Genomic DNA, 21,981 nt, shown 5'->3' with positions numbered 1-21,981 from the left:
GTGCTGGCCTAGTACAGGGAGTCCCTCGCTCCTGTACCCTACCTCCTTCCCTTGACTGCTCCTTCCTCTGACTGACAACGTAGCTGCAAGCCCGCCAAATGTATCCACTTGCTCTCCTGGCAGTCCTGCAGCCCTATTGGCTCCTATGAGGCACCTGGTGCCTCCCTCGCTAAGCACTATGGGAATTGTAGTCCCTGGGCGCCTGTAATAACATTGGGGCCGCGTGCGTGCCTTTCCTATGCCTGCACTAGCTCCTAATGGCCGCCGCAATCTCTCCCTACCTCTCGCGCGACTCTCCTGGCTGGCTCCTACACTCGCGCGATCTTCTGCGCATGCGCGACTATCTCGGGCCGCCGGGAACTCTCTGCGCATGCGCGAACCGGCGCAACATGGCGGCGCCCTGTGCAAGAGCCGCCGGAGATCTCCTGCACTCCGGCGAGCTCCCTCCTCGGCCCCCACCCTCCTGAATGGCCGTCGGGTCTGCCGCTTGCCGCTGGCAGTACCCGACAGCGTCCGTGACCACGGAGGCGCCCGGGGGGGTCGCAGGGGGAAAAAGATGACCTGGCTACACTTAGTTTTCTTCATAGATGAAATCCTAATACACAGAGCTTTCAAATCTTATAAGTCTCTTCTTCAAGTGCACTCCAGAAAATGAAGAAGACCTGTTCAGTTCTTTACACTTTGATTTTATCTATGAAGAACTCTTATGATGTTCGGCTAAAAGGTGTCACAAAGGTGTCCAAGTCTCCTCCAGGAACAGCTACTAGAACTGAACAACATATGTGAAATATATAATGAAACTGAGCTTCTCTATACAGTACCAGCCCATAAAGCTTGGTGAAATCTATAGGTTAAAGTAGCTTTGGCACACGACACTTGTTACATTTGACATTTTGCACCTGCTGTCTCCCCCACACCATGGAATACATAGTGCGCGTTGTTTTATTCCGGTCTCATGCCCCACGGGGACGGAGCGATTCTGCTGCTGCAGTGATCAGGGCTGAATTACAAAGGCCGTTTTAAAATTCACCATGGCGTCCATTAGGAAAAGCGGAAATCTTCTTTCAACTCTAAAACAAAAGTAAGAGATTTGGACAAAGAATGTATATACTGCTGCGACACACTTTATTTGAGCAAATACCCAGTATGTACCTGGCAGATACCTGGAATGCGCCGCTCCTCACCTCTGACAAGCCCCGTTGTGTTTGCCTTCCCAGCCTGGGTTCATACCTGGCTGATGGGCGGCTGATCTGTTAAATGATAATGATTAGGATTTAATAGGCTGCAATGCTTCGCGTGTCTACCAGATGGCATAAATTCATGAATTGTAATGCAGTATATATATATATACTGTGCAGTATTGCAGCCAGCGGGAATAAAATGCTTAAATCCCTGCCTGGAAAATAACTCCATGCACTCGGGCAGAAAACAGTCACAAACCTCAATACACCCGGGTATACCCGAATTCGTGGGACTAGCCGAGCTCGAATAAAGTGTGTCGCCAGTGTATGGAACGGCACCTCCAGCGTACAAGTAATCCTCGTGTAACGTTCGGGCGGATCTGTATCTATTTATAGCATAAAACAAACAGGGCTGGCGGAATGAAGTCATGTTGGAAGCATGAGCTGTGCGAACATGTGGTTGTGACTAGCCGGGACTCACCGCCTCCGCTTTTTCCTTGGCTTGTTTTACAAGCTTTTTCTTTTTTTACAAAAGAAACATTAACAGCCGGTTGTGAAGTGGAAGCCAAAAGTGAACAAATATATGTGGTACAGCGTCGTCATCCCCGTATCTCCGGTAACGGTGCCGTCCTCTTACAGCGTCGTCATCCCCGTATCTCCGGTAACGGTGCCGTCCTCTTACAGCGTCGTCATCCCCGTATCTCCGGTAACGGTGCCGTCCTCTTACAGCGTCGTCATCCCCGTATCTCCGGTAACGGTGCCGTCCTCTTACAGCGTCGTCATCCCCGTATCTCCGGTAACGGTGCCGTCCTCTTACAGCGTCGTCATCCCCGTATCTCCGCTAACGGCGCCGTCCTCTTACAGCGTCGTCATCCCCGTATCTCCGGTAACGGTGCCGTCCTCTTACAGCGTCGTCATCCCCGTATCTCCGGTAACGGTGCTGTCCTCTTACAGCGTCGTCATCCCCGTATCTCCGGTAACGGCGCCGTCCTCTTACAGCGTCGTCATCCCCGTATCTCCGGTAACGGCGCCGTCCTCTTACAGCGTCGTCATCCCCGTATCTCCGGTAACGGTGCCGTCCTCTTACAGCGTCGTCATCCCCGTATCTCCGGTAACGGTGCCGTCCTCTTACAGCGTCGTCATCCCCGCATCTCCGCTAACGGCGCCGTCCTCTTACAGCGTCGTCATCCCCGTATCTCCGGTAACGGTGCCGTCCTCTTACAGCGTCGTCATCCCCGTATCTCCGGTAACGGTGCCGTCCTCTTACAGCGTCGTCATCCCCGTATCTCCGGTAACGGTGCCGTCCTCTTACAGCGTCGTCATCCCCGTATCTCCGCTAACGGTGCCGTCCTCTTACAGCGTCGTCATCCCCGTATCTCCGGTAACGGTGCCGTCCTCTTACAGCGTCGTCATCCCCGTATCTCCGGTAACGGTGCCGTCCTCTTACAGCGTCGTCATCCCCGTATCTCCGGTAACGGTGCCGTCCTCTTACAGCGTCGCCATCCCCGTATCTCCGCTAACGGCGCCGTCCTCTTACAGCGTCGTCATCCCCGTATCTCCGCTAACGGTGCCGTCCTCTTACAGCGTCGTCATCCCCGTATCTCCAGTAACGGCGCCGTCCTCTTACAGCGTCGTCATCCCCGTATCTCCGCTAACGGCGCCGTCCTCTTACAGCGTCGTCATCCCCGTATCTCCAGTAACGGCGCCGTCCTCTTACAGCGTCGTCATCCCCGTATCTCCGCTAACGGTGCCGTCCTCTTACAGCGTCGTCATCCCCGTATCTCCGGTAACGGTGCCGTCCTCTTACAGCGTCGTCATCCCCGTATCTCCGGTAACGGTGCCGTCCTCTTACAGCGTCGCCATCCCCGTATCTCCGGTAACGGTGCCGTCCTCTCTGAGTTTAAGAAAAAGCCGCCAAGAGTTTATGATCTAATCATTTGGTAAAAAAGGACAGCAAATAAAAATACCACGTGTGGCACATTCCCACGTCCCAGCCAGGTCTGCAGCCCTGCCCTTCCCCATTATCTCTTACCATACAGTGTTTCCACTGCAGCCAGGGATTCTGGGTAATGACATGCAAATGAGCACACAGTGTAGGGTGACCAGCTGTCCCGGTTTAGCCGGGACGGTCCCGGGTTTTTAATGGCTGTCCCGGCTGCCCCGCATTCTTTAAAGTGTCCCGGGTTTTTGTCGCTGTTCCAGTTTTGGCCATCAGCGCAGGGGGGGCAGCAGAGAGCACAGAATGCAGGCAGAGAGGAGAGCGGAGGCCGGTCTGACAGCAGAGGGTGGGGGCGGGGTTATCTGCAGAGGGTGGGGGCGGGGTCTGACTGCAGGGGGTGGGGGCGGGGTTATCTGCAGAATGTGGGGGCGGGGTCTGACTGCAGGGGGTGGGGGCGGGGTTATCTGCAGAGGGTGGGGGCGGGGTCTGACTGCAGGGGGTGGGGGCGGGGTTATCTGCAGAATGTGGGGGCGGGGTCTGACTGCAGGGGGTGGGGGCGGGGTTATCTGTAGAATGTTGGGGCGGGGTCTGACTGCAGGGGGTGGGGGCGGGGTTATCTGCAGAATGTTGGGGCGGGGTCTGACTGCAGGGGGTGGGGGCGGGGTTAGCTGCAGAGGGTGGGGCGGGGTTAGCTGCAGAGGGTGGGGGCGGGGTCTGACTGTAGAGGGTGGAGGCGGGGTTAGCTGCAGAGTGTGGGGGCGGGGTTAGCTGCAGAGGGTGGGGGTGGGGTTATCTGCAGAGTGTGGGGGCGGGGTTAGCTGCAGAGGGTGGGGTTATCTGCAGAGGGTGGGGGCGGGGTCTGACTGCAGAGGGTGGGGGCGGGGTCTGACTGCAGAGGGTGGGGGCAGGGTTAGCTGCAGAGGGTGGGGGCGGGGTTAGCTGCAGAGGGTGGGGGCGGGGTTAGCTGCAGAGGGTGGGGGCGGGGTTATCTGCAGAGGGTGGGGGCGGGGTTAGCTGCAGAGGGTGGGGGCGGGGTTAGCTGCAGAGGGTGGGGGCGGGGTTAGCTGCAGAGGGTGGGGTTATCTGCAGAGGGTGGGGGCGGGGATATCTGCAGAGGGTGGGGGCGGGGTTAGCTGCAGAGGGTGGGGGCGGGGTTAGCTGCAGAGGGTGGGGGTGGGGTTATATGCAGAGGGTGGGGGCGGGGTTAGCTGCAGAGGGTGGGGGCGGGGCTAGCTGCAGAGGGTGGGGGCAGGGTTATCTGCAGAGGGTGGGGGCGTGGTTAGCTGCAGAGGCTGGGGGCGTGGTTAGCTGCAGAGGCTGGAGGCGGGGTCTGACTGCAGAGGGTGGGGGCGGGGTTATCTGCAGAGGGTGGGAGCGGGGTTAGCTGCAGAGGGTGGGGGCGGGGTTATCTGCAGAGGGTGGGGGCGGGGTTAGTGGCAGAGGGTGGGGTTAGCTGCAGAGGGTGGGGGCGGGGTTATCTGCAGAGGGAGGGGGCGGGGTTAACTGCAGAGGGAGGGGGCGGGGTTAGCTGCAGAGGGAGGGGGCAGGGTTAGCTGCAGAGGGTGGGGGCGGGGTTATCTGCAGAGGGTGGGGGCGGGGTTAGTGGCAGAGGGTGGGGTTAGCTGCAGAGGGTGGGGGCGGGGTTAGCTGCAGAGGGTGGGGGCGGGGTTATCTGCAGAGGGAGGGGGCGGGGTTAGCTGCAGAGGGTGGGGGTGGGGTTAGCTGCAGAGGGTGGGAGCGGGGTTATCTGCAGAGGGTGGGGGCGGGGTCTGACTGCAGGGGGTGGGGGCGGGGTTATCTGCAGAGGGTGGGGGCGGGGTCTGACTGCAGGGGGTGGGGGCGGGGTTATCTGCAGAGGGTGGGGGCGGGGTCTGACTGCAGGGGGTGGGGGCGGGGTTATCTGCAGAGGGTGGGGGCGGGGTCTGACTGCAGGGGGTGGGGGCGGGGTTATCTGCAGAGGGTGAGGGCGGGGTTATCTGCAGAGGGTGGGGGCGGGGTTATCTGCAGAGGGTGGGGGCGGGGTCTGACTGCAGGGGGTGGGGGCGGGGTTATCTGCAGAGGGTGGGGGCGGGGTCTGACTGCAGGGGGTGGGGGCGGGGTTATCTGCAGAGGGTGAGGGCGGGGTTATCTGCAGAGGGTGGGGGCGGGGTTAGTGTCAGCAGTGAGAGCCGGAAGTGAGGTCCCTGCTGCCAGTCAAGATGTGTGTGTGTGTGTGTGTGTGTGTGTCACTGGTTCTGTGTGTGTGTGTGTCACTGGTTGTGTGTGTGTGTGTGTCACTGGTTCTGTGTGTGTGTGTGTGTCACTGGTTGTGTGTGTGTGTGTGTCACTGGTTCTGTGTGTGTGTGTGTCACTGGTTGTGTGTGTGTGTGTGTGTGTGTGTCACTGGTTCTGTGTGTGTGTGTGTCACTGGTTGTGTGTGTGTGTGTGTGTGTGTGTCACTGGTTCTGTGTGTGTGTGTGTCACTGGTTGTGTGTGTGTGTGTGTCACTGGTTCTGTGTGTGTGTGTGTCACTGGTTGTGTGTGTGTGTGTGTCACTGGTTGTGTGTGTGTGTGTGTGTGTGTGTGTGTGTGTGTGTGTGTGTGTGTGTGTGTGTGTGTGTGTGTGTGTGTCACTGGTTGTGTGTGTGTGTGTGTGTGTGTGTGTGTGTGTGTGTGTGTGTGTGTGTGTGTGTGTGTGTGTGTGTGTGTGTGTGTGTGTGTCAGGTATATTAGAGCCGATATTGATGTTATTAATGTATTAGACTTAAGTGCTCAAAGTAGCTTATCAAAAGAAGTTCTGTAACGGACATCAAGAAATTCTAAACCTGTTAAACATTTGGGTACAAGTTATTTGGACTTCATAATATCAGTATTTACATAATGATTACTCATTAAAATAGGTTTTTTTTTCATATAAATTCCCTTTTCTTTAAAAAGTGATTGGTATTGCAGGCGTCAACAAATATATATGTGCACCTGTTCTGAAAACCGAAACATATTGATACCCGTTCCCTTTGCTACATCTGGACCTTCGCACTTTATTTATAGACTAATGTTTTATTCTGTGATTCAGAGTAACTATTGTTACTGCCCTGAATCCCCCAGTTCCCCGTGAGTCAGACACGGAGGCAGCCCTGTGGGAGGGAGCCCTGTGGGAGGGAGCCCTGTGGGAGGCAGCCCTGTGGGAGGGAGCCCTGTGGGAGGGAGCCCTGTGGGAGGGAGCCCTGTGGGAGGCAGCCCTGTGGGAGGCAGCCCTGTGGGAGGGAGCCCTGTGGGAGGGAGCCCTGTGGGAGGCAGCCCTGTGAGAGGGAGTCCTGTGGGAGGCAGCCCTGTGGGAGGCAGCCCTGTGGGAGGCAGCCCTGTGGGAGGGAGCCCTGTGGGAGGCAGCCCTGTGGGAGGCAAGGGAGCCCTGTGGGAGGCAAGGGAGCCCTGTGGGAGGCAAGGGAGCCCTGTGGGAGGCAAGGGAGCCCTGTGGGAGCGAGCCCTGTGGGAGCGAGCCCTGTGGGAGCGAGCCCTGTGGGAGGGAGCCCTGTGGGAGGCAAGGGAGCCCTGTGGGAGGCAAGGGAGCCCTGTGGGAGCGAGCCCTGTGGGAGGGAGCCCTGTGGGAGCCAGCCCTGTGGGAGGGAGCCCTGTGGGAGGGAGCCCTGTGGGAGCCAGCCCTGTGGGAGGCAGCCCTGTGGGAGGCAGCCCTGTGGGAGGCAGACCTGTGGGAGGCAGCCCTGTGGGAGCCAGCCCTGTGGGAGGGAGCCCTGTGGGAGGGAGCCCTGTGGGAGGCAAGGGAGCCCTGTGGGAGCGAGCCCTGTGGGAGCCAGCCCTGTGGGAGGGAGCCCTGTGGGAGGGAGCCCTGTGGGAGCCAGCCCTGTGGGAGGCAGCCCTGTGGGAGGCAGACCTGTGGGAGGCAGCCCTGTGGGAGCCAGCCCTGTGGGAGGGAGCCCTGTGGGAGCCAGCCCTGTGGGAGGCAGACCTGTGGGAGGCAGCCCTGTGGGAGGCAGCCCTGTGGGAGCCAGCCCTGTGGGAGGGAGCCCTGTGGGAGGGAGCCCTGTTGGAGGCAGACCTGTGGGAGGCAGCCCTGTGGGAGGCAGCCCTGTGGGAGGGAGTTTATCTCCTGGAGCTCGGTTCCTGGTCTTGTTGATCAAACTGTTGTGAGGTGAAATCCCAGAATTCAGTTTGTCACAAGTTCTGTTCCTTTCAATAACACAGAGAAGAACATTTGGTTCTAGATGCCATACTGTATTATCTTGTGTATTATCACCAAGCACATTCATCTTCAGCCCATAGCGGCGGTATGAAGTGCAGACAATGCTCCTAGTTTGTTGGATTTGATGCCAGGTTTGCAGATAAACGATGTTCGGATCTGAGACATACAGTAACAACTGATCCTATTCCAAAATTTGCTTCATGTATCTCCAGCGCCAGCTCCTCCTCCAGCGCCAGCTCCTCCTCCCCTCGCTCTTCCTCCAGCACCAGCTGCTCCTCCTCCAGCGCCAGCTCCTCCTCCAGCGCCAGCTCCTCCTCCCCTCGCTCTTCCTCCAGCACCAGCTCCTCCTCCTCCAGCGCCAGCTCCTCCTCCTCCAGCGCCAGCTCCTCCTCCAGCGCCAGCTCCTCCTCTCGCTCTTCCTCCAGCACCAACTCCTCCTCCAGCGCCAGCTCCTCCTCCAGCGCCAGCTCCTCCTCCAGCGCCAGCTCCTCCTCCCCTCGCTCTTCCTCCTCTCGCTCCAGCTCCTCCTCTAGCGCCAGCTCCTCCTCCCCTCGTTCTTCCTCCTCCCCTCGCTCTTCCTCCTCCCCTCGCTCTTCCTCCTCCCCTCGCTCTTCCTCTTCCCCTCGCTCTTCCTCTTCCCCTCGCTCTTCCTCCTCCCCTCGCTCTTCCTCCTCCCCTCGCTCTTCCTCCTCCCCTCGCTCTTCCTCCTCCCCTCGCTCTTCCTCCTCCCCTCGCTCTTCCTCCTCCCCTCGCTCTTCCTCCTCCCCTCGCTCCTCCAGCACCAGCTCCTCCTCCTCTCGCTCCAGCTCCTCCAGCGCCAGCTCCTCCTCCCCTCGCTCTTCCTCCTCTCGCTCCAACTCCTCTAGCGCCAGCTCCTCCTCCCCTCGCTCTTCCTCCTCTCGCTCCTCCAGTTCCAGCTACTCCTCCTCTCGCTCCTCCAGCGCCAGCTCCTCCTCTCGCTCCTCCAGCGCCAGCTCCTCCTCCTCTCGCTCCTCGAGCGCCAGCTACTCCTCTCGCTCCTCCTCCAGCGCCAGCTCCTCCTCTCCTCCTCCAGCGCCAGCTCCTCCTCTCCTCCTCCAGCGCCAGCTCCTCCTCCTCTCGCTCCAGCTCCTCCTGCAGCGCCAGCTCCTCCTCCAGCTCCTCCTCCAGCGCCAGCTCCTCCTCCTCTCGCGCCTCCTCTCGCTCCTCCTCCAGCTCCTGCTCCTCCTCTCGCTCCTCCTCCAGCTCCTGCTCCTCCTCTCGCTCTTCCAGTGCCAGCTCCTCCTCCTCTCGCTCCTCCTCAAGCGCCAGCTCCTCCTCTCGCTCCTCCAGCGCCAGCTCCTCCTCTCACTCCTCCAGCGCCAGCTCCTCCTCCTCTCGCTCCTCCAGCTCCTGCTCCTCTTCCCCTCACTCCTCTTCCAGCGCCAACTCCTTCTCCTGCTCCTCCTCTCGCTCTTTCAGCGCCAGCTCCTCCTCTCGCTCCTCCTCAAGCGCCAGCTCCTCCTCCTCTCGCTCCTCTTCCAGCTCCTGCTCCTCCCTCCTCTCGCTCCTCTTCCAGCGCCAACTCCTCCTCCTCTCGCTCTTCCAGTGCCAGCTCCTCCTCCTCTCGCTCCTCCAGTGCCAGCTCCTCCTCCTCTCGCGCCAATTCCTCCTTCTGCTCCAGCTCCTCCCTCCTCTCGCTCCTCTTCCAGCGCCAACTCCTCCTCCCTCCTCTAACTCCTCCTCCGGTTGCTGCTCCTCCTCCGGTTGCTGCTCCTCCTCCGGTTGCTGCTCCTCCTGGGGAAGCCAGTATTTCTTTGCCCAGTGCTTCCCCCGACATGAACTTCTGGTTTAAATGCCAGTTATATAACATATAAAAACAATATTTCAGAAGGAACAATTCAAATCCACTTCAGATGTGTATTATGGAACATTTACAAAATATTACTAGATGACAGTATCCGTCTGTCTGCAAAGCATTACTCTGTACACCCGCAGCGCAGTCTGCAAAGCATTACTCTGCACACCCGCAGCGCAGTCTGCAAAGCATTACTCTGCACACCCGCAGCGCAGTCTGCAAAGCGTTACTCTGCACACCCGCAGCGCAGTCTGCAAAGCATTACTCTGCACACCCGCAGCGCAGTCTGCAAAGCATTACTCTGTACACCCGCAGCGCAGTCTGCAAAGCATTACTCTGTACACCCGCAGCGCAGTCTGCAAAGCATTACTCTGTACACCCGCAGCGCAGTCTGCAAAGCATTACTCTGCACACCCGCAGCGCAGTCTGCAGGAGAACATCCAGCAATCACATTTCTGTGGTATACATATTGTTTCCAAAAGCCTGTCAGCCGCAGAGCTGGGGATATAAAGGGCTCATTTAAAGCTAGCTGTACTATTCAGAGCAAAGCAGCGGTGAGCTGCGAGAAGGATCCACAAGTCCAGGGGGTAACTCTGCAGCTGAGTGGAGGTCCGCAGTGTGTCGCGGGCTTCTCTGGGGGTAACTCTGCAGCTGAGTGGAGGTCCGCAGTGTGTCGCGGGCTTCTCTGGGGGTAACTCTGCAGCTGAGTGGAGGTCCGCAGTGTGTCGCGGGCTTCTCTGGGGGTAACTCTGCAGCTGAGTGGAGGTCCGCAGTGTGTCGCGGGCTTCTCTGGGGGTAACTCTGCAGCTGAGTGGAGGTCCGCAGTGTGTCGCGGGCTTCTCTGGGGGTAATTCTGCAGCTGAGTGCAGGTCCGCAGTGTGTCGCGGGCTTCTCTGGGGGTAACTCTGCAGCTGAGTGGAGGTCCGCAGTGTGTCGCGGGCTTCTCTGGGGGTAATTCTGCAGCTGAGTGGAGGTCCGCAGTGTGTCGCGGGCTTCTCTGGGGGTAATTCTGCAGCTGAGTGCAGGTCCGCAGTGTGTCGCGGGCTTCTCTGGGGGTAACTCTGCAGCTGAGTGGAGGTCCGCAGTTTCGCGGGCTTCTCTGGGGGTAATTCTGCTGCTGAGTGGAGGTCCGCCGTGTGTCGCGGGTTTCTCTGGGGGTAACTCTGCAGCTGAGTGGAGGTCCGCAGTGTGTCGCGGGCTTCTCTGGGGGTAACTCTGCAGCTGAGTGGAAGTCCGCAGTGTGTCGCGGGCTTCTCTGGGGGTAACTCTGCAGCTGAGTGGAGGTCCGCAGTGTGTCGCGGGCTTCTCTGGGGGTAACTCTGCAGCTGAGTGGAGGTCCGCAGTGTGTCGCGGGCTTCTCTGGGGGTAACTCTGCAGCTGAGTGGAGGTCCGCAGTGTGTCGCGGGCTTCTCTGGGGGTAATTCTGCAGCTGAGTGCAGGTCCGCAGTGTGTCGCGGGCTTCTCTGGGGGTAATTCTGCAGCTGAGTGGAGGTCCGCAGTGTGTCGCGGGCTTCTCTGGGGGTAATTCTGCAGCTGAGTGGAGGTCCGCAGTGTGTCGCGGGCTTCTCTGGGGGTAACTCTGCAGCTGAGTGGAGGTCCGCAGTGTGTCGCGGGCTTCTCTGGGGGTAATTCTGCAGCTGAGTGGAGGTCCGCAGTTTCGCGGGCTTCTCTGGGGGTAATTCTGCTGCTGAGTGGAGGTCCGCAGTGTGTCGCGGGCTTCTCTGGGGGTAACTCTGCAGCTGAGTGGAGGTCCGCAGTGTGTCGCGGGCTTCTCTGGGGGTAACTCTGCAGCTGAGTGGAGGTCCGCAGTGTGTCGCGGGCTTCTCTGGGGGTAATTCTGCAGCTGAGTGGAGGTCCGCAGTGTGTCGCGGGCTTCTCTGGGGGTAACTCTGCAGCTGAGTGGAGGTCCGCAGTGTGTCGCGGGCTTCTCTGGGGGTAACTCTGCAGCTGAGTGGAGGTCCGCAGTGTGTCGCGGGCTTCTCTGGGGGTAACTCTGCAGCTGAGTGGAGGTCCGCAGTGTGTCGCGGGCTTCTCTGGGGGTAACTCTGCAGCTGAGTGGAGGTCCGCAGTCTGTCGCGGGCTTCTCTGGGGGTAACTCTGCAGCTGAGTGGAGGTCCGCAGTCTGTCGCGGGCTTCTCTGGGGGTAACTCTGCAGCTGAGTGGAGGTCCGCAGTGTGTCGCGGGCTTCTCTGGGGGTAATTCTGCAGCTGAGTGCAGGTCCGCAGTGTGTCGCGGGCTTCTCTGGGGGTAATTCTGCAGCTGAGTGGAGGTCCGCAGTGTGTCGCGGGCTTCTCTGGGGGTAATTCTGCAGCTGAGTGGAGGTCCGCAGTGTGTCGCGGGCTTCTCTGGGGGTAACTCTGCAGCTGAGTGGAGGTCCGCAGTCTGTCGCGGGCTTCTCTGGGGGTAACTCTGCAGCTGAGTGGAGGTCCGCAGTGTGTCGCGGGCTTCTCTGGGGGTAACTCTGCAGCTGAGTGGAGGTCTGCAGTGTGTCGCGGGCTTCTCTGGGAGTAGAGAGGTTAAGGGAATGAAAGCTGATCCAGTGCAAACAGATTTCGCTGAAGCAGCGGTTAGTTTTATAAGTGAAGCGTTCTCTGTCATTCACTAGAAGTTCATGAATTAAGTAGAAATATAACGAAGTTTCGGCAACGCTTGTTTGATAATACATCATTTTATATCATGCTGGATTAAATATATTCCTTTACATCAGACGTTTATTACTGTCCCTCCTTCCATTTCCCAACAAAGTGCTAAAGATGCTGGTCTTGATCGTGGGATGTATATCTTTCTTAGGGAAATTGATGGTTTTACAAATATATAATCTGGTGCTCACACCCCAATGCTCAGTGTGGCCCTGAGGAGATGTTACAACGTTTGGGGTGAGGACCGGGAGTGGTTGTTACTGTTGGTCGCACGCCTGTATTCTTTAGCCAATAGAACGAGCTCCAAGCACTTCACATTGACGAGAGGAGAAGGGCGGGGCATGGGAAAGAGTGCAAGTAATAATATTTATTGCCAGCCTGAAACGTTACCTGTGTCAGTTCAGAGCTGTGAATGTGAAGGTAGTCTGACATTATTTACTCACCAATGTCTAAAACATGTGAGCTTGGATATTGATTCTGTACCTGGTGATTATTGGAATTTAGACAATCAAAGTTATCACAGAAGAGAACAAGGAAAATACCAGTCTAACATGTGTTTCTTTGCTTTCTAGGCATGATGAAGTTGAAATCACACATTATCTTCATTTTCTGTTCCCTTATTATTCCGTTGATTTCTGGACAGTGCCCTGAAGAATGCCATTGCCCCAGACCTGGACAAGTAGACTGCTCCGGCCCTGAGATTACGGAGATTCCCAGTTCCATTCCTCAGAACATCAGAACCCTGCAGATAATAAATACTGAAGTAACTGAGCTACAAAACGGCGTTTTACAAAACATGACCGCATTACTAATTCTGAGGATTGAAAAAAATGAGCTCTCAACCCTGGGATCTAAAGCGTTCTCCAACCTCATTTCTCTCCGTTACCTTAGTCTGTCCAACAACAAGCTGCATGAATTATATAGTACTTTGTTTGAAGATCTGGGCAAACTGGAGACCCTTATTTTATCAAACAACCAACTAAGCCAAATTCATTCTTCACTGTTTACACCTCTAAATAGTTTAAAAGACCTTCAGCTGTTGGGAAATGGTCTGCGTTCTATACCGGACGGGGCGTTTGACCAGATGAGGGGTCTTCTTAAACTGAATTTAGCGAAAAACAGTCTCACACACCTACCTTCCCAAGCTCTGCATAAAGTAACTAAGCTTCAAACTCTGAGACTGTATGAAAATCAACTCACGGATATTCCTGAAGGATTCTTGAATAAACTTAGCAGTCTTCAGGAGGTTGGATTACACAACAACAAGATCAGCCGTTTATCAGTTGATGTTTTTTCAAACAATCAGAATGTACAGAAAGTGTTCTTATCGAATAATGAGATCACAACATTGCACCCGGGCACATTTGTGAATTTACCAGAGGTCTCCAAGCTTACGTTATATGGAAATGTGATCAGAGAGATTTCTGCTGGAGTATTTGGGCCAATGCGGAAACTAAAAGAGCTGTGGCTTTATGATAACCAATTTGAGGAACTTGCAGAAAATGTATTTAGCAACTTAACCCAGGTACAGCTGCTAATTCTAAGCAGGAATGCGATACATTCCATTTCAACAAATGCCTTCAATGGATTAAATGAACTTCTTGAGCTTTCACTTCATACAAATGCTCTTACCACTTTGAACCGAAATGTTTTCAGGGCTTTACCCAAGTTACAGAACGTTTCCCTCCACAATAACAAGATTGGAAATCTTCCTAAAGCTCTCTTTAGAAACATGGGCAATATGATAAACATACAGCTACAAAACAACTCGCTGGAGAATCTTCCAGAGGGTTTCTTTGATTCATTGGGGCATCTAAATGAAGTGAAGTTATTCGACAACCCATGGAAATGTGACCTTGGTCTCCTTCCTCTCAAGAAGTGGATTTCCCAAAACCAGCACAAACTCGGGAACCTCAGTGAGCTTGTGTGCACAAACCCATCTTTCAAGGGCGTGCCCATTTCTGAAATAAATGAACAACAATTAGCATTTCAGCCTTCTACCAGAGGCCCAGAGATGTCCCATTCCACAGCTTCACCTGATACAAGTAGTGCTGATATACTCCCAACATCTGAAGGACCAAGTCAGGCAACCACAACCTCTAAGCATATGGAAACATCACAGAATGAAGATGTTTTTGATAAATCCATTACAGAATCAACCATTATGCCCTCTAATGATGACATTGAAAAAGAACTTAGGGAAAATCATCTACTAAGAGGTGTAGTTGTTGCAATAATAGTCTTGTGTTGTATAGCTTTTATTGCCACTGTTATTGCATATATACTATATAACAAGAAGAAGAAAAGCCACGCAGTTCTTATGAGAATGAAGCAACAGAGTGAGGCATGAATGAATTGAGTATGTTTGTGATATGTAGACATTTAACTACCTAACCAAGGAAAGTAATTGGCTTTGATGTTTGGTCTGAAATGTAATTAATCTTGGACATTATTGACTAGCAGCAAAAAGACAGCGAATAGAACAGTTAAGTCAAATGGGATTAAATCAAAATGAAAAGTACCACTATACTTTATTCAAAACGTTCAGGATTTCGCCGTGAGTCCAGCATAGCCAATAGCATAGAAAGAGGAAATCCAAGTATGTTAACACGCCCATGTGAGAAAAGGATTCATTATGAATCCCCCACTGGGCTCACTCTCTGGGAATTTTCATTGTAGATACAGTGTATATCAATGATGAGTATACCAGTTATGCGTTGAACTTATTTATAATGTATCTTTTTTTATACATGCTTACTTGTGTTCAGTCATTTTCATTTAAATGTATAGAGCTTAAAAACTGTGGAACATTTGAAGTACAGTATTGTGTTTTCTGAGTCTGTTAAAACCACACCAGTAACAACTACAACACACATCACTGCGAAATGCTCAAAGAACTAGATTGGTCATCACTTGAGTCTAGGCACAAAGTTCATCTTTCCTGTCTTGCCTTCAAATACTTTCTGGGCCGGCTACCCACCTATCTGAACAAGCTCCTCACCCCTACCACTTGCAGCACTTACCATCTGAGATCTGACTCCAAAATGCTGTTCATGGTCCCACGGCTCAGCAAAGTATCCGGCCGCTCCTCCTTCTCTTACCGTGCACCCCAAAACTGGAACAGTATACTGGAGACTCTAACAGCCACTGCCAGTTTAAGTTCTTTCAAATCTAAGGCTGTCACACATTTTAATCTGGTCTGTAACTGTTACATACGCCCATAATATATATTATCTCTAACTGTGCATGCTATGTCTTGTATATAATGTATAACCTGCTCACGTAATGTAACAATGTATTTGTCATCATAGCTCTATGCCCAGGACATGCGTGAGAGCGAGAGGTAACTCTCACTGTATTACTTCCTGGTAACACATTTTATATAAAAAATAAATTACAACCAAGTGATTTTTCTATGAAGCCAATTTTCGCTGCAGAACAAAACGGCAAAATATGGTTACCCCTGCACACGCGCACATATACCTTTACATTAACACAGAGATGTATACAATTGGGAGGTTATATACTTCAATACTTAAGTACGTTGAACCCCTGAATTGCCATATCACCCACTGACCTGTCCTCTTAATATGCAAAGGGGGAAAGAGAAAACCGATTACAGCAATCTGGTCTGAAACAAAGGGGATTTATCATGTATTTTAACCTTTTAGTAACTGTATTGGATTTGCAGAGGAATAGAATTTTTGTGAGTAACAAAACATTTTATTCAACCAACAAGAGCGCTGTCATATTCTCTAGCCTGCTGTACCCGTGCTTGGCCACCGGGACTGCTGCCACTCTCAATGTCTTGTTCTAGCCTGCAGTACCTATACATGTCCACCGGGATTGCTGCTGCTAAACTAAGGAACATTCCAGACTCTGATACCTGACACACCTGCACCTGTGCTCCCTCTCAGCCTGCATATATAAACCTCCCCTTCCTGTTCCTCCCTTGCCTCTGTTTCAAGTCAGACTCCTATGCACATGCCTCTGATCCCGATCTGTTTCCTGCACCCGTATTTGAGTCTGTTCGCAGTAAGGCCCTTGCTGGTAATCTGGCTTGTCCCTGTTTGTTCCCGTTCTCAGTCCCTGCTCCCAGACCTGTCCCTGCTCTCCTGTCCTGTTCCAGTCTCCTCGTTGCCGACCTCTGCTTGTTACCTGACTTCGCTACCTGCCGCCTGCCTTGGTCCCCTGCTTGTTACCTTTGTTACCTGACTTCGCTACCTGCCGCCTGCCTTGGACCCCTGCTTGTGACCCTTACTACGCTCCTGCTGTTCCGGCCACCGAGATCCTACCCGCCATAGGAGTCTCCTGTGACAGAAAACAGAGGCCACTTCTGGACCTCGCTGGAACAGATTCTTCTTCTGCCTGCACCCTTTCCTGCCTGCTGCAGCAGACCACATCCGCATGGTTGAAGATAAGTTTTTTTTTTTTTTTTTTTGGAAATCCCAGTTGGAATCTTGAAGTATTTTTTTTTTGTTGCTGCTAAGTGTTCTGCAAGAATTATTGCGTTCATAAAGAAAAACATTTTTGCTGAGACTAGAACTGTTGCTGCAGAGACTAGTGCACCTTTCTTTGAGGTTTTTTCTTTTGTGCAATGCCTGGGTTAACCCTTGCAGTACCCGTTGCCACCTTTTTAGACTCTGACTTTTCATTCCCTGGACAAGGCTTGTCTCTGCATCCCTGTTTGGACCACTGCTGTTCACAGGGTTCCCATTTCAAAAGACAATAGTGCTTCCATTATTTTGTTACTGCATGCTGTGATTTTTCCCTCAATCTGTAGTTCTTCCTATGATTCGTTCTAAGGTTTCAGGTTTACCTGCAAGTTCCCTAAAGTGTGTTTCTCTGTAACCTGTGATATCCCTATGCCTGATATCAAGAGTTTCAGATTTAACTGCAGGTTTCTTTGTTTATTTATTTTTTCCCTTGCATTTATGATATCTCCGTGACTGATGCTAAGGTCTCAAAAGGGTCAGCTCTCCTATCTTGTCTCTCTGTGTCTAATATTTCTGTTGTTCATTCTTGTGCTTCTGCTTTAAAGACACATTTCCTCTTTACTGGTTTCTTGGGAAGTGTGGTTTCCCCATGTCTGAAATTATGGCTCCCACTCAAACAGTCTTGAGCAGTAAATGTGAACACAGTACCACTGATTCTTCAGAACTTCTCAAAGCAAGGAAGAAGAAGAAAAAGAGGGGAGGTATTACTGTGGAAGTTGAAATTAAGGATGAACCTTTAACCCCAGAGTCTGCATTTGATGAAAGAGATATGCTGCAGCTTAAGACAACTCACAGACTTATCCCAAGAATAGTGGAAGAAAAGAACGATGTATTTAATCCAGGAAAAGATGCCCTAACTCAGACACTTCAATCTGCACGAAAAGAGATTGATTGTCTTCATGGACGTTTAGATAAAGCGCAAGTAGCCAAGGCTGCACTACAGAGCTGTCTATCCTCAGCAATTGCTAAGTGTGTCCTCAAGGAAAAAGAAAAGCACCAGTTGGAGAGTGACCTGGATGTCATGTCAGGTGAGCTGGAGAAGGCATATGCTGATGCTGCTGAGGATCAGCGCCTTGCTTCTAAAAGTAACGAATTCTTGGAAATCTCTATGAAGGAAATTGACAGGCTTAATACAGAGCTTAAAGTCTCCCAGGAGGAGATTTGCTACTTCAGAAAAGAGATGGAAGTCGTTCGGGAGGAGAGATGTTACTTGAAAACAGAGATACGTTCTATGAGAGACGCCTCCGAAGAGTTAAATAGTAGGTTTGAAACTATAAACCAAATGAGTAAGAACTTCTCTGTCCAAGCCAGTGAAGGAGATAAAAGACTCCATGAATCAGAAGAGGAGAAGAGACTATTGATTGAAGAAAAGTCAGGGATGCAATTGGCACTGGAAAAAGCAGAGGGTGACTGGGAAAAAGAAAAATATCAGTTGGAGAATGACAGGGTGATCTTGTCAAGTAAGCTGGAGAAGGCCTACGCTGATTCTGCCCAGTACCAGACTTTCATGGCTCAAGTTGACGTAGCACTGGAAGCATCTCAGAAAGAGGTTCACAGGCTTACTACAGAGCTGGAAGCCTCTAAGGAGAAGAGTTGCCACTTCAATACAGAACTATGTTCATTGAGAGAAATCTTCGAAGAGTTAAATATCAGTTTTGAAACTGTAACCCAGGAGTGCAAGAATCTCTATATCCAAGTCAGTGAAGGAGATAAGAAACTCCATGAATTAGGAGAGAAGAAGAAACAGTTGGCCCGTGAAAAAATAGACGTGCAGACAGCACTGCAAGATGCAGAGAGAGTGCTGCAAGAATAACGTGTCTCCCTGGAGCAGCGCACACAAGCAGAAAATATGGTACAGAGTCAGCTGCAAGAACTGCATACACATCTGCAGGACACGAAAGAGAAATGGGTGAATGCTGAGGAAAAGCAGCAAGTTCTGCAGGAAGAAGACTGCCTACAAGGTAAAAATGCTGCAAGAGTATCTGAGTACCCAGTGTGTCCCCAAAGAGCAGCATGAGGAGCTGAAGGCCACACTGAGCATAACCAGAACCTCTCTGGAGGAGGAGCTTAGAGCCCAGGTAACCCTGTTTGAGAGGGAGCACAAGGCGGTCCAGAATCTGAAGCAAGACTTAGGGATGGAGCAGTGTCTCTGCTCCTCTAACAGCCAGTACACCCAAGAGAAAGAGACCTGGAAAAGACAAGCTGCTGAGATCATAGCAAAGGAATTTGCAGAGCTCCAAGACGTGATGAGGGATGCATGGAAACTAGTTCAAAATGATCTCAGTGAAGAGATGAAAGTCCTGAGAAGAGAATTGCAGTATGCACTTAACCAGGGATCTCTCACTGAGGAGTGGAAATTGCAATGATACCTAAAAAAGGAAGAGCTAAAGCTGACAGCTGAACACATATCACAGCATCTCACAGCGCTGCTGATCGCTGAGCTCAAGACACAGCTTGCCAAAAAAGAGAGGGAGGAGGTGTCCATCCGTCAAGTGGTTGGCCTGACACTGCGCTATCAGGTCAAGATGGCTGAGGCCTGCAAAGTGTTGAATCACACAGCCCATGAGAAGGCCCAGCTGCAGCTGGAGCTGGACAAGGTCTGGGAGGAGTACCAGCAGCTACAGGTCAGAAATAAAGAAAAAGAAATACATTTAAGCCTTGTTCTAAGTCAGCTGGGAGATATGGAGTCGCGACTCAACTCCAAAGAAGCTGAACTGACAACTGCTTTGAGTGGGAAAAGAAGTGCAGAAGGACAGCTTCAAGAGCCGAAAACTCAAATAGCTGGTCTTTCATTCGGTTATGCCACAAAACGGCAGTCGCAAGAGGAGACCATGGACAGCGAACTCTGTGTCCCCACTGACTCATGTGGAAAGGCAGCACCCGGCCTTGATGCCCACTTACCTGATGTCTCTGCCCCTGCATTTGGGTTGAACGCACCCATTCGGAGGTTCCTTGCAGCACTCAATGTACCTGTGGAGTACCCTCTGCCCGCTGACAAACCACCAGAGGTGGGTCACCTTGAGTTCACCTTTCATCAAGGCCTCCGGGAAGAGCCTGGAGGATCGTCCGGAGAACGCTCTTGGGAGGGGGGAGTAATGTCATATTCTCTAGCCTGCTGTACCCGTGCTTAGCCACCGGGACTGCTGCCACTCTCAATGTGTTGTTCTAGCCTGCAGTACCTATACATGTCCACCCGGATTGCTGCTGCTAAACTAAGGAACATTCCAGACTCTGATACCTGACACCTCTGCACCTGTGCTCCACCTCTCAGCCTGGCTATATAAACCTCCCCTTCCTGTTCCTCCCTTGCCTCTGTTTCAAGTCAGACTCCTATGCACATGCCTCTGATCCTGATCTGTTTCCTGTACCCGTATTTGAGTCTGTTCGCAGTAAGGCCCTTGCTGGTAATCTGGCTTGTCCCTGTTTGTTCCCGTTCTCAGTCCCTGCTCCCAGACCTGTCCCTGCTCGCCTGTCCTGTTCCAGTCTCCTCGTTGCCGACCTCTGCTTGTTACCTGACTTCGCTACCTGCCGCCTGCCTCGGACCCCTGCTTGTTACCTGACTTCACTATCTGCCGCCTGCCTCTGATGTCTGCTTGTGACCCCTACTACGCTCCTGCTGTTCCGGCCACCGAGATCCTACCCGCCACAGGAGTCACCCGTGACAAGCGCTCTTCATAGATAATGTAAAGGTTTTCTCTTGTACAATTGTAAAAGTGAAAATCTCTGCAGTAAATGTATCGACTGCGGTGGCCTCATCTCCGCATAGTCCGAGTACGTGAAGGTGACTTCCTCTTGTTGGTATCCATGCCGGGTACAGGTGAGATCTCGGCATAGTCCGAGTACGTGAAGGTGGCTTCGTCTTGTTGGTATCCATGCCGGGTACAGGTGAGATCTCAGCATAGTGTGCCTCACAGAGGAAATACCAGAGTTGGGGGGCGCGTGCGTGACATCACAGAGCATGCGCGTCTGCTGAAGAGCTCCGTGCATGCCGCTGCATATTTTTAACTAGAGCCTCCGATCGGCACCTCGTAGCGCGGCTACAATAGAGGCAGAGGACGGGGGAAGCACCCGACCTGCCTCTCCGCAAAGATAAGAAGGTGAGCGCCCTGGATTTGTCCCGCTTTGGATACAAACAGCCCGTGACCCCAGTGGAGAAAAAGCAAGATGGTGGTGTGGAGGGCAGACTGGAGAGCGGCATCACTGAGCCCTGAAAAGGAGCAGGGTGAAGAGGGCAGAGCTGCAACAATAACAAGGCAGGAATTAAAGGAAATGTTTCAAGACAAACAGTCTGTTCCAGTCTGCTTTGGATAAAGCGGTGCAGGAATTTAAATCTGAAATATCTGCCCTGTCTAGAAGAACTACGGATCTGAAATCTAAAATGGCCGTCTCCCTGCAAAACCAAGTGAATACAGACGATGAAATCCTAAGACTCAACGAGGAGGTAAGAGCCATTGACGATTTTGAAAATATGGGGCGCAGGCAAAATTTGCGAATCCACCACATCCCAGAGTCCGTGACTGCGGAGGCACTGCAGCCTTATCTTAAAAGGCTGTTTCTCTCAATTGACCCCCAACTAGAAGACAGCAAACTGTTAATTGACAGAGCCCAACGAGCGCTGGGTCCAAGGTTTGACGACCCTAAAAGAAGCAGGGATGTGGTGCTGCGGCTTCACCAATACGCGGCTAAAGATAAGATAATAAAGGGAAGCAGAAACAGGGGTTCAATCGACATCGAAAACTCCCCCCAAAGACTTCAGCTTTTATCTCAGCACTGTGTCTGGAGCCCAAGAGCAGAACGGATCAACAAGGACAATCCCAGAAAAATAGCTCGGATGAGAGGTCAGCTGAGGGAACGAGTACCCGAGGAGCGAATAAGTAAGACCGGCCGAGCACCTGAGATGTTCCATGGGTGATTTTTATTTGCCGATCGCCAAGCCCTGGAAGGGTCCATTGGAGCCCACGAGGGTCTACCCGACTGATGAGCCTACAATCCAGGGTCCTCTAAGAAGCCCAAGTTGGAGTTGTTTTTTTGTTTTGTTTGTTGTTTTTGTTTCTCTTTGTCTCCTTGATTTATTGGTCCGGCCATTGAGATTATTTGTCTATTTTCTGGGCAATAAGACTATCGCTACGGAGGAGAGAGGACCCTCTGAGTATAGAAGAACTTAACATCTGTTTGAATCAGGGGAAAGAACTTTTCAGGAGACCGGAAAAATAATCAATGACTATGGTGTCAAGTAAAGTAACACAAAGGTGCAGTTCGGAGGTGGAGACTTAGTAGTGGCGGTATGTGGGTGTGAGTAAGAAGTCTAACATGTCTGATGTTAGGGCAACCCCAGTAGGGCCATATGCCCGCCAGGTCAATCCATGTAGGGAATGGCCCCAAAACCGGGATGACTGGCTGGGTACACTCATCATATTTTTCAAGTTAATTTTTGTTTTGTTTTTGTTCTCCAAGTTCCCGATTTAGAAAATCCCCCCCCCCCCACTTGTTTCTTGTTCAGTTCCGCCCTCTGTTTTTCACAACCATCGAGATTTTTGGAGCATAACTTTCACAATTGAGAGAGTTCTCCGATACTGGAAATGACTAGTCAAACGCCATTGAAGGTAGTTTCTATGAATGTTAAACGCCTGAATAGTAATGGTAAACGTAGATTGGCCCTAAAAGAATTTAGGAAACTGAGAGCAGATATTGTTGTTTTTTTTACAAGAGCCGCACTTTGACACTCAGGATCCC

The 21,981-nt window shown here is 52.5% G+C and overlaps 1 protein-coding gene across 1 annotated transcript in view; it reads left to right on the top strand.

Annotated features, from left to right (window-relative positions):
* The window catches only part of LRRC15 (leucine rich repeat containing 15), a 30,338-nt gene extending 15,186 nt beyond the window's left edge, over positions 1-15,152 (top strand). Inside the window, exon 2 of the mRNA XM_075571117.1 lies at positions 12,325-15,152. Within this exon, the coding sequence (XP_075427232.1) occupies positions 12,327-14,102 (1,776 nt within the window). The 5' untranslated portion in view covers positions 12,325-12,326 and the 3' untranslated portion in view covers positions 14,103-15,152. The remainder of the gene's footprint in view (positions 1-12,324) is intronic.
* The last annotated feature ends 6,829 nt before the right edge of the window (positions 15,153-21,981 follow it).

Source organism: Ascaphus truei, chromosome 14 (genome assembly GCF_040206685.1).
Source record: "Ascaphus truei isolate aAscTru1 chromosome 14, aAscTru1.hap1, whole genome shotgun sequence".
NCBI classification, from domain to species: Eukaryota; Metazoa; Chordata; class Amphibia; order Anura; family Ascaphidae; genus Ascaphus; species Ascaphus truei.
Note: the sequence above shows the minus strand (reverse complement) of the source record. Positions and strands in the feature narration are given on the sequence as shown.